At 36.6% G+C, this 12652-nt stretch overlaps 1 protein-coding gene across 1 annotated transcript in view; it reads left to right on the top strand.

Moving 5' to 3' along the window:
- Positions 1-2272: 2272 nt before the first annotated feature.
- LOC107443721 (amiloride-sensitive sodium channel subunit beta-2-like) overlaps positions 2273-12652 on the top strand; it is a 20506-nt gene continuing 10126 nt past the window's right edge. Inside the window, exons 1-6 of the mRNA XM_071181717.1 lie at positions 2273-2470; positions 3286-3421; positions 4012-4145; positions 8392-8504; positions 11172-11332; positions 12426-12524. Of these exons, the coding sequence (XP_071037818.1) occupies positions 2340-2470; positions 3286-3421; positions 4012-4145; positions 8392-8504; positions 11172-11332; positions 12426-12524 (774 nt within the window). The 5' untranslated portion in view covers positions 2273-2339. The remainder of the gene's footprint in view (positions 2471-3285; positions 3422-4011; positions 4146-8391; positions 8505-11171; positions 11333-12425; positions 12525-12652) is intronic.

Below are 12652 nucleotides of genomic sequence, written 5' to 3'. Positions count from 1 at the left end.
TCCAACAATGTACCCGTCCTCCTTTGAAACTAACCCGTCGCTTCTAAATAAATAAAAATATAATTTTCTCTTATTTATTACTAACATTTATGTAAATTGCACAATGAATTAGTAGTTACTAGGATTACAAATACTAGGATCACATTATACAGTAATAAAAGAAATACTAGGTTACTAATAGCAAAACCTAGTATTTCTTTTATGAAATAATTTAAATGAAAAAGGTCAAGTTATCTGAAATGTCAATTTATCCGATGGTACTGCGTTTTTTAAATGAATATCAAATATGACGTTTGCCAGTTCCACAATCAAGCCAATGATTTACAGAGGTTTCTGCACAGAAATCTAAAAGAGGTTTTCCATTTAAGTAGATGTTCATAAAGGTGTTTAAGACCAGTAAGTAATGTGTTTTTTTGTAAGTTCATTGCTGAAATGTCCCTTTTCAACCGCTGCAGTACTCCCAGACAGAGAAAACATCAATTCCACCATGTTGCTGTATTTCGAGATTAGAGGGTCATTTAAGAAGAGAGGCGCTAGACTCTTGTAAGATAACAAAAATTGAAAATGTATCACGAACATTAACGGGAAAATGGCCGTCCGCGCGGACGTTGGATTCGAGAAATTTGTTGCCCGCGAGGAATTTTTGACGGCCGAGGACGGGCGGTTTTTCGAGCCCTGCTTTAAGGTGCTTTTTTTATTGGGTGTTTTTAAAATTTGCTTATTTTTTCATTTTCTATGTTAATTTTTGCTTCGAATTACGCAGAAAGACACAGTTCACATTGTTCTATTCAACGTTTTCACAATTAATTCAACCCCAATCTATTTCGGCGTATTTTCAATTGGTAGGGTTTGAAAACGCCATTCACTTTACTTGATTCAAAATTTCATGATTTTTGACAATTGTCAAAAACAATGCCAAAAGTTTTTTTTTCTGACTTGACGGTTAAAACAAGATTAAATCGTCAATTGTCAAAAATTTTCCGACCCTACCCGATAATGATATTTTTTTAAAGTGCTTAAAAATATTTTTTGTGCTTGAAAAGTGCTTATTTTTTGTTGCATAATTTGGCTACGCACCCTGTTATAAGTCAAGCTCCATTTTTTCTAATATCTTTTATTTTCTATACCCAGTTTTTATTTTCTAATATCTTTTATAGTTTTTTTTTTTGAAAAAATATATGAGAGAGTACGCGTCCCTGATTGCAATATTGCTCACAAACTCTGCTTACGCAGTTCTTATCAGGCCGTGCCGTAGTGGACTGGTCGCAAAGACACGGCTCCCAGTAGAACACCGAAGTCAAGCATCACTGGCTGCGGTCAGTAAGCTGGTGGGTGACCACTTTGATCACCTTGCGTAGGGACCGAGGTATTGGTTCTCGTTAAACTGTTCTATCGTAAAGTGCTCGACTTCGCGCACAGGTCGCCGAGGTACCAAAGCAGGGGAGCCATCCCCTCTGCAGAGGATCAAAATTGTGATGGCATGACTTCAGATCATCCGCAGGGATGTTTGTTAGGCCGTCGCCAATAGCCCATTGTGAAGCTCTAGTGTGACGTAAATAGAGTACCTACCAACTTCTTGCGAACTCATTTCACCTGTCCTAAAATTAAAATTGTGGTGTAACTACCACTATAAATATTAAATACGAATTCACTAGTATGTAAGACATGTTAACTTGATTCTATCAAAAGGTACCTCTAAATAGAATCAAGTTGTGTCTTATATACTAGTGAATTCGCATTTAATATTTATAGTGGTAGTTACGCCACCTTACTCCCCTTCGAATGAGGTGAACCGGGTTCGAATTCCAGCGATGACTGGTCGATACGGACTCGCATACGGGCCCGGCTCGCATCGACTACAGTGCTAACGCGAAATATCCTCAGTGGTAGACGGATCATGGATTAGAATCCCCTTGCCGTCAGTCTAACCGTTGGAGGCTCTCATGGTCTTCTTCTCCATGTAACGTTAAGTGGGTTAGTTCCATCAAAAAGTCGTCCGCGAAGGCAAATTTTTCCCAATACTTAATCCAAGTGCTCCCTAGTCTTCTAGATTGGGTTCAGAATTGCAAGGCTGCGTGTTGAGCATAGGAAGCCGTAAACCCTAACACTTGGGTCGGCTGTTCAGCGGTGGTTATAAAATAAAATATAAAACCATCGATAGAACTCTACAGCGAAGGACCCGAATTTCGAATGAACTCAAACTTCTAACTCATGTTCACACCATTGTCATCTTTCCTAATTTCTGATTAAAGTAGTCTTTTCTTATAGGTTTTCCCATCATTGCCACCACTCGAAGCAAGTTGAGAAAAATTTTGAAGCTGTTAGTGTTTTTAATATGCATGTGTGGCTTTTGGTTCCAGACAAGTGTCTTCTTAGAAATGTATCTGGCATACGATACAATTGTGGATATTCGAGTGAGCTCTCCAGATGTGGTTGAACTTCCGGCCATAACAGTCTGCAACAATAACAGGTAACGTTTCTTCTTGAGCATTCCTCTATCTTTCACCTTTTCTTCTTGAGTATTTCTCTATGTTTCACCTTTTCTTCTTGAGTATTCCTCTTGCACGTCTTTAAATGCTTCCAACTTTTTTTTTTTTAACTTCCACGAATGTCTTATTACAGCAGACGATAAAAGAATAATGACTGTCATAATTATTGTTTTATGTTTTGCATATATCGGTAGGCTAGTCGATGCGAATTCCGAACCCGGCTTGCACTGACTACAGTGCTGGCGTAAAATATCCTCAGTAGCATACGGATCATTGGTTTAAAGTCCCCTTGCCGACGGGCTAACGGTGATTTTCCTCTCCATGTAACGCCAATGATGGTTAGTTCCATCCCGAAGTCCTCCGTGAAGGCAAATTTCTCCCAATACTTGATCCAGGAGTTTCCCTGTCTTCTGTATTGGGTTCAAAATTACAAGGCTACTGAGTTGAACATTAGCAGTCGTAAACCCAAAATTGGTTCAGCTGTTCAACGATGGGGTTAAAATATAAAGTAAAATATGGATCTAAATATAAGTTTCATTCCTAAAATAAAGAAAAAAATTCCAGATTTATTAAAAAAAATAATAACAATAATAAAATGCACACGGAGTGCATTTTCGTCGAAATAAGCATCGATCCGATGGAATGGGCAGGCAATATTTTAATGGTTATTTGTTTTATTCAGTCGCCGTATGGCGACCGTTTTTGCTCTGTATAAGGCCTTGGTTATGCTTAAAGGTTGCCCGCGAGTCCATAAGTTGGAACAGTAGACTCACAGTAGTTTTTGTGAACTCTACAGGGTGATGCGGACGAAGATCTGCCTCGATTCTCCTGAAGTGTGCATCTGGGAAAATGACAAGAGGGTGTTCTGCTCCCTTTGGCCCAAGTATTGTCTGCATGGTTTGCCTGAGGACGACGAAAGCATCGTGAAGGCGGTGAGTTAATAAATACTTCCTCTTTGATTTAAAACACATCTATATGACGAAAGATACGACAATGCAGGGCCCGCGCTATGGATTTCAAATTATTGGCCAGTAAATTAGCCAAAAATCAAAAGTATTCGCCAATTTTCGAAAGTCTTCGCCAAATGCTAATCTTAATTTTTTATGGTTAATATTTCTCCCCATAGAACTATTTTACGGCAGTTTACTATACCTACTAGTAGTTTACTTCTCCTCATTGAACTATTTTACGGTTTCAGGCTTATATTATTTGGACCCAATTCTATTTGTTTATGCTGCGCATCTACCGAAAATTACTGTCATCGAATAAAAAATACTGATTTGTTTAGGAAAATTCATTTTGACTTAATTTTGAGGATCAAGTTCAATATATACTTTTCTTTCCAGTGGAAAAAATCATTCGCCAATACTTACGCCAAAATACAATTTTATTCGCCAAATTTACGATATTATCGCTTTTGGCGAGGTGACGAATGCATAGTGCGGGACCACCAGAGTTACAATTTTAATAATAAAAATGATCTATAATGTATGGTGCTAATTGTGTTGTGAATTATTTGCAGAGAATACCCATTACTACAGCAATCATGAAAGCGAATCGATCCTTAGAATACCTTTTGAAATACGGTCAGATGAAAAGAGATGACATCATTGAACATTGTTCTTTGCAGTCTGATGTAAGGATACAGTGTGACAGGTGACGATATCCTTGATTATTTTTTTCCTTTTCCATTAAATAAATTAAAATAAAATGAATAATTAGTGCCATGGGAGATCTTTTTTCTGTATTCGCTCCGTTATGTTTGAATTTAGTTGTAAAAAGGGGAAAAAAAGTTTCTTCTGCATTAAATCATGTGATCCAGAAGACCATAAGCGATCGCAACGCCATCTGGGGAGAAGACCCTTTCCATGCCTTTGGCCCTTTCCTCTCATTCTCTTTACATCTGTAAAGGAATGTACAACGATATTTTTCCTTTTCTTAATATTTTTCGTATTTAATTGTTAGAAATATTTTTAAAATTTCCATGACACTTTCTTTTACAACTATGTTTAATGTAGTTTTCAGTTCCATGTAGTTTCCCAACTTAAAAGAAGTTAATCTATTTGAAATTCAAGACAGAAACTAGCGTACTTCCTTCTTCTACGACTCTCCACACCTCAATGGTGAAAGCATGCGAAGTGTTGCCATAGGTAGAGGGTTCTGCTCTACGCCACCTGTAGCCCATTTCGATCGCCAATACTCTTACCCGGTGGTTGGAAAAACTACATTATTTTTGTAGTTTACTTCAACTACTTTGTTACAAATGTAGTTAACTACAACTACTTTTTTCTAAATGTAGTGACTACAAACTACTTTCGAAATGTAACTACTTCACTAATTTAAGGAACCGAACTTTGTTGGAAAAATTAATTCAAAATGGTTTTGAATAAAAAATTGGCTTATATTAAGCATGAAGATTTTTTTTTAGAAGTATTTATTCACGTTTACATGAGACAATTTGTTATTCCAAAACATATTTTTCGAATTTGTTCATTAAACATTCAACTTTTTATGCCTCTTTCGACAGCGAGTATTTAATTTAACAAATGCGAAATTCTTAAACACCTGCAATTTTTTAATTGTTTAATTCTCTTTTGCTCTTCTACTCTAAGTACATTGAAAATAGTTTCCTGTTCTTTTAGTTAACATCAATGTTTCAAGAGTGTTCATTCGCGTGTGAAAGTATGACCTAAGTGATTATTTATTTATTTTCCTTAACCCCTTCCTTCTCACTCCCGTGAAAATGACGGGGCGAGGTTTCGCCCTCTATTTCTCGCTCCCGTGATATTGACGGGCTGGAGTGTTCAGTAGTAACGTGCTGATAAGAATAAAACTAATTCATTTATTTTTCCCCGAAAAACATTTTATTTCTCATTTTACCCACCAAATGGCAGTACCAGGATATTTCTAAAGTAATTGTAGATAATTAGTTTATTTTAAACTAGATGTCAGCACTAATCAAATACGTAATACAAATGCAAAAGCCAAAAAAATAGGCACTTTTATGACCGTTTTCTTGAAAATTAACCGATCGTTAAAGGGTTAATGATTAGTTTAAATATTAGTTGGACATCATTCTAGAGACGTAATTCCCGTTAACGATCAGCTGCAGCCGTAGGCTCATTTACATTGCATCCATTGACGAACCATCGAAGATGCATCAAGTTCGTAAAATTAGTTGCGTTTGAGCCGCGTTATTATTCTAAACTAGCGTTAAAAGTAGTTGCGTTAGAGCCGCGTTATTATTCTAAACTTACGTTAAAAGTAGTTGCGTTAGAGCCGCGTTATTATTCTAAACTAACGTTAAAAGTAGTTGCGTTAGAGCCGCGTTATTATTCTAAACTAGNCTCCTATGACTCTCCACACGCTAATGGTTAAAGCATGCGAAGTGTTGCCATAGGTAGAGAGTTCTACTCTACGCCACCTGTAGCCCATTTCGAAGGCCAAATTTTCTTACCCGGTGGTTAGAAAAACTACATTATTTTTATGGTATTTTACTACAACTACTTTGTTACAAATGTAGTTAACTACAACTACTTTTCTTTCTAAATGTAGTAACTACAAACTACTTTCGAAATGTAGCGACTACAAACTACTTTCGAAATGTGACTACCTCACTAATTTAAGAAACCGAACTCTGTTGGAGAAATTAATTTTCACCTATGTTCAAAATAGTCTTGAATAAAAAATTGACTTATATTAAACATGAAGATTTTTTTTTTACAAATATTTATTAGCGTTTACATGAGACAATTTGAAATTCCAAAACATATTTTTTTCGAATTTGATCAACTTTTTATGCCTCTTTCGACAGCGAGTATTTAATTTAACAAATGCGAAATTATGAAACACTTGCGATTTTTTAATTGTTTAATGCTCTTCTAATCTCTCTAACTGCATTGAAAATACGTTCCTTTTCTTTTAGTTAACATCAATGTTTCAAGCGTGTTCATCCGCGTGTGAAAGTATGACCCAAGTGATTATTCATTGATTTTCCTTAACCCCTTCCTTCTAGCTCCCGTGAAAATGACGGGGTGAGGTTTCGCACTCTATTTCTCGCTCCCGTGATATTGACGGGCTGGAGTGTTCAGTAGTAACGTGCTAATAAGAATAAAACTAATTCATTTCTTTTGCCGGAAAACATTTTATTTCTCATTTTACACACCAGATGGCAGTACCAGGATATTAATAAGGTAATTTTAGACGCTTAGTTTATTTCAAACCAGATGTCAGCACTAATCAAATACGTAATACAAATGCAAGAGCCAAAAAAATAGGCACTTTTATGACCGTTTTCTTGAAAATTAACCGATCGTTAAAGGGTTAATGATTAGTTTAAATATTAGTTGGACATAATTCTAGATACGTAATTCCTGTTACAGATCAGCTGCAACGATAGGGTCGTTTACATTGCATCCATTGACGGACCCTCGAAGATGCATCAAATTCGTGAAATTAGTTGCGTTAGAGCCGCGTTATTATTCTGATTGATTTGTTGATTTACGTCGCACTGAAGCTGCACAATGGGCTAGTGGTGACGGTCTGGACATCCCTGAGGATGATCCGAAGACATGCCATCACAATTTTGATCCTCCGCAGAGGAGATGGCACACCCGCTTCGGTAGCCCGACGACCTGCACGCGAAGTCGAGCACTTTACGGTAGAACAGTTTAACGAGGACCAATACCGCACACCCTCGGTCACTACGCAGACTGATCCAAGTGGTCACCCACCCGCACGCTGACCGCAGCCAGTGATGCTCGACTTCGGTGATCTGCTGGGAACCGTGTCTTAACGATCAGTCCACTTCGGGACCGTTATTATTCTAAACTAACGTTAAAAGTAGTTGCGTTAGAGCCGCGTTATTATTCTAAGCTAGCGTTAAAAGTAGTTGCGTTAGAGCCGTGTTATTATTCTAAGCTAGCGTTAAAAGTAGTTGCGTTAGAGCCGCGTTATTATTCTGAACTAACGTTAAAAGTAGTTTGCAAGGAATCGCTACAAATTACTGTTTTTTTTTGCATCGCACCACTCACTACATTACTGTATTAAAAAAGTAGTACGCTACACTTCAAACTACGAAAAAAAGTACCGACTACAGTATCTTCACTAATTGTAGCGCACTACTTCTGACCACTAGGGCCGGGATAGCCTGGTCGGTAGGGTGCTGGGCCCATATCCGAGAGCTCGTGGGTTCGAACCCCGCCTGACCGAACACTCCCCCGTGCAGTAAAGTGACTTATGCACGTTAAATCTGTCAAGTCGCAAAGTCCTCCATGTTCCCATAACAAATCATACCTCTGAGGGTACTGATCCATTAGTTTCCTTTTCTTCTGGACTGGTTCAAAATTACAAGGCTATGGAGTTAACAGTGGTAGTCCTAAACCCAAAAATAGGTCGGCTGTTCAACGACGGTTATAAAATAAAATAGTATGAAAAAAACCATCAATGGAAGAGCCGCGAAGGCTCAGGGATAGAGCGTTCGCCTTCTAATGAGGTGAACCGGATTCGAATCCCATAACAAATCAATACCTCTAGGGGTACTGGATTGGAGATCGATCGTTCTCTGATTCAGGTCAAAATTACGATCTATGGATGATTGAATGGATGTATGAATGGGTCTTCCCTATAAACGGGTGCGACGTATGGTGTGCAGAAGTCGAATTCTTGGCCATAGATGGCGCCACTAGAAAACAAGAACAATAGCACCCCCCTGCCTAAACAGGCATACGTCAACAACAACTGCTCTTACCCCTAAAACGATATTGCTGACTAAACAATGGTAATCACATGTTCTTTTTGCTGCCCTCCATTACTTAATAGCGCTGCTGTCGTATTTTTTTCAAACCCTACTCGACTATTGGCGCATAACCTTATAAAAGCTATTCTGTTTTATTCTCATTAGATTTGTGCATTTTCAAGCAGCTGATAATTTCGGATATCCCAACAACTGTTACAGCATCGAATCTTTATGGGAAAGACCTAACACAATGCCTAGGGTCATACCGATAACAGCAAGTAAGTATTAAATAAAAACTTCATTTACGTGAAAAAACATGAAGATGGTAATCAAAGTCGAAAAGTTTTGAGCGCTGAGAAATAGGCACCCATTCTCAAAACTCGGAAGAGGTCAGAAAATCAAATTAATGAGAAAATAACAAATCAAGAAAACCTTCGGTAGCCGGGAGAGGCTGATCAGTTCAAAATGCATTTCAACGTGCTATGGAAATGTGTTGTTTTTGTCATTCTCAAGACTCGTTAATTCCTCTCCATAGCGAGTGGAAATGTATTTCGCTCTAATTTGCCTCCCTCGGCTACAGCAGTTTTTCTAGTTTTATTTTCTATTTTTTCGTTGACAACTTAACGTTTTCTGTTTCTAATCTCTTTAGTTTTTCTCATTCATGTCTGATAAGCCTTGAAAATGGTCACCTATTTTTGAGATGTCGAAGCATTTCAATTTTAATCATTATTTTCATACATTTTGAAACAAATGAAGTTTTTATGTAATCAAGGAAGTAAGGATCTTCAAATTTACTTACATTCATCAGTACTTACCATTTAACAACAGACAATATTATTTCTTGGTAAAGTTCGTAATAAAACTGTTTATGATTATTGTTTATTTATTTTTTGCTTAAAACTCTCCAATTGTCATAGAACCGCAGGATGGAAACTTTTTGAAGGAAATTAATAAAATTTTGGTCTGCAAATTCCAACGTGATTAAATAACACAGTACAAATATCTTAAATTAACAGATAATCTTCTTAAAATAATGCATTTCACGAAAAGACATATCTTAAGCGTGTTTATTGAAATCATGGCATATTTTCTTCTAGAATAAGAGTCCTAGAAGTTGTTTCTGTTGTTGTGACTAGGTTTTACCATTAAATATTGCTTTGTCTATTACAAAAGTATACATATTAGCAGTGGTAACTTTATATTTTAGCTAGGAAAAAAAACAAAAATGAAATCAGAATCTAACAAATCACCAGGAAGGCGGAACTGAAAATTTAAAAACCTGTTTCATTGCCAGATGAAACTTGGAGTTTCTAATAACTGCCTTTAAAATTATCTCTATCCCCTCGGACAATAAATGTTATCAACCCACCTTCCTCAATAATGATTTGTTTGTGTAGTGATATCAATAGTTTTTTTTTTATCCTTGGTTAATATATGAATTTGTGACATCTAATATACATACTTTTTGACCTATGTTTCGATTGGTAAGTTTTTGAAATAATATCAAAATTTGCTTACCTGAGATTTCTTGTTGGTATAAAAAAGAATGTTAATTATCTAAAAAATATAAATTCCAATTATATACCAAGAAATTGGACAGTAACGTTTGCTATCTTCATTTGATTTATTTCGACTTATGATTGATCACCATTATAGGAACAACATCGCTAGCCTCGATTTCAATGGCAAGCAAGATATAATCAGAATATTTTAATGTTATTATAACAAAACAAAAAGTTTTTCATTCAAATGAAAAAACCCGCCATTTATCGGCGAAAAGTTTGATAAACTAAACAACATTCATTTCACCAAAGATATGAAGAATATCAGTACTTATTGGTTATAGGGATGATGAAGCCAAGTTCGCCAACATGTAGGATCAACGCCAGATTTTTGCTGGCACCGATAATACTCATAAAAGTATCAAACAGAACAATTTCGCAATCATTAATGATAACAACACATATCGAGTATGGAAAGTATCGCGATCAATATTGGTACTTATAATTATCGAATATGATAATATCGCTATCATTATCGACAATATAAATGTAAGAAAACTACACTATTATTATGCATAATAATTATTATTAAATTCTATATTTTTTAGAGAACTTATAAATTTATTTGGATAGCAAAAACATTAACCAAATAATCTAAATTAATTTGCTGATAAAAATATCGCAATATATTGTTAAATGTCGGTATTGACAATACATGGTGATATTTAACACTAAGCACTTAGGAGTTATAGAGACATCATAGATTAGTCACTGAGAGGCATATAGTTTGTCTAAAGTAAGAACTCCCCTAGCCATACGTCTGAATCCGTGGCGGTGACTATGGCAGCGAGGTATAGTTTGTCTACGGTAAGAACTTCCCCCGTCTGCTGCTATGGAAACAAGAATAGCGCATTTAAGAGAGGGTAGCTTCTCTTCACTCTAGGCCTAACTTCAGAGAAAAAGATTCCCTTTCTCTCGCTGATTCGAGCCAAAACCTGTACTAAATAGTGACCCCACACTCCCACTTGAAATAGTTATACCTCGTTACCATAGTCACCGCCACGGGGCCAGACGAATGGCTTAAGGGAGTTCTTACTTTAGACAAACTGTATAAAAATATCAAGTAGGGATGTGGAATCATTGTTTTGGACAGGTTTTGGCTCAGGTTGACGAGAGAAAGGGAATCTTTTTCTTCGGTTTATTAACCCTAAAGTGAAGAGAAGCAACCCTCCCTGAAATGCTCTATTCTAGTTTCCATAGCAACAAACGACTTCATACTTTGTGGTGGGGGAGTTCCTGCATTTGACAAACTATAGGTTCATGTTGGCGACAAAGCGAAAATCAATCGCCAAAGTTTCAAAATGCATGTTAAATTATTACGTATAAGCCAATAGAGAGAAATATTTTTAGATAGTAATATAATTTTGTTTTTATTGTACTTAGAGTACGATCTTTGGCTGAGTACGCATCCAGAGGAATACGTGAAGCACGACGATTTAGTGTTAGTGAACTTTCTGCTCCACTCACCCTTTGCCCTCTCCAATCCAATGAGAGAAGGGATCACCCTCGAAGGTGGAAAGGCGTACAACATTTACATGACTATGGTAATGGAATTATATCGTCATACTTTTCGTCTCAAACTGTTGTTGGTACTGAATTTGAACATTATCCATGCATGTTTCAGCACATATACTCACACTAAATAGAGAGCAGAGTCAATCCATCTCCCACGGAGCACAATAAGAATGATGGATTATGAGTTAATCTGTCATCACCTGAAAAAGTTTTCCTGTCCCTGCAACGAAGAACAAGAAAAAAGTTTGATCCAAGAGCCTCCTCTTCTTCTGGGTTTAAAATTACAAGACTTCAAATTTTATTATTGATAAAGCTGAAAGATGAATCAGCTGTTCAGCGCCGTTGATAAAATAAAATATACTCTAAGTAATAGAGAAAGGTTACGTGCTCTGCCTTTGTCTTTACCACATGCTTTCATAAATGTTTTAATTGAATTCCCTTTTCGGACGGAGCAACTATTCCAAAAATAGTTTATGAGACCGAGATAGCCTGGTTGGTAGGGCACATGGCCCATGTCCAAGTGTTCGTGAGTTCGATCCCCACCGGCCGAAGACCCTAATGGTATAGTAAATGGTGACTGATGCATGTTAAATCTGTCGAGTCGCAAAGTCCTCCCAGTAACAAATCAATACCTCTGGGGATACTGATCCAGAAGCTTCCTTGTCTTCTGGATTGGATTCGAAATTACAAGGCTCGGGAGTTGAACATCAGTAGTCGTAAACCCGAAAAATTGGTTCGCTGTTTAACGACGGTTATAAAGGAAATAGTTTATGTAATGGTTAAATTTAATGTGAAGGTAAAGCTTAAGTGTAGTTTCCGGTGAAAAAAGAAAGCATCTCAATAAACACTATCCTCAATAATTTTCGCCTTCATTTTCTTTATGCATATATGGGACTATGATCTGTAATTTAAAATCCCTAATAAGCACGGTTTTTTAAAAATCATTTCTTACAAGGATTCTAAAAAGACATAATCATGGATGTTTTTGGTTGCAGAGCACACTTCATATAGCAAGGTTTAGTGTAAGTTTCTCCTGAGGTATATCTTGCCTAACTACAATCATAATCTTCGGCTTAGGAAAGAGAGGTCGTCATTACTGATGTTTGTTATGTTTTATTTCAGGTTACCAATCAACGACTTCCGTTCCCCTACCAAACCAATTGCTCGGATTATTTGGAACAGTGGAGAAGGAATGGTGGGAGGGGCCCTCTGAATGCAAAGGTTAGTAACATATATTTTTATCCTCCCTTCTGATATATATATATATATATAACTTATTGGATAACTTTAAATAATATAAAAAATACCTAAAATTAATTTAAAAAAATTTCTTTACACATTAGTCATTC

The sequence above is a fragment of the Parasteatoda tepidariorum genome, chromosome 6, assembly GCF_043381705.1.
Source record: "Parasteatoda tepidariorum isolate YZ-2023 chromosome 6, CAS_Ptep_4.0, whole genome shotgun sequence".
Classification (NCBI taxonomy): Eukaryota; Metazoa; Arthropoda; class Arachnida; order Araneae; family Theridiidae; genus Parasteatoda; species Parasteatoda tepidariorum.
Note: the sequence above shows the minus strand (reverse complement) of the source record. Positions and strands in the feature narration are given on the sequence as shown.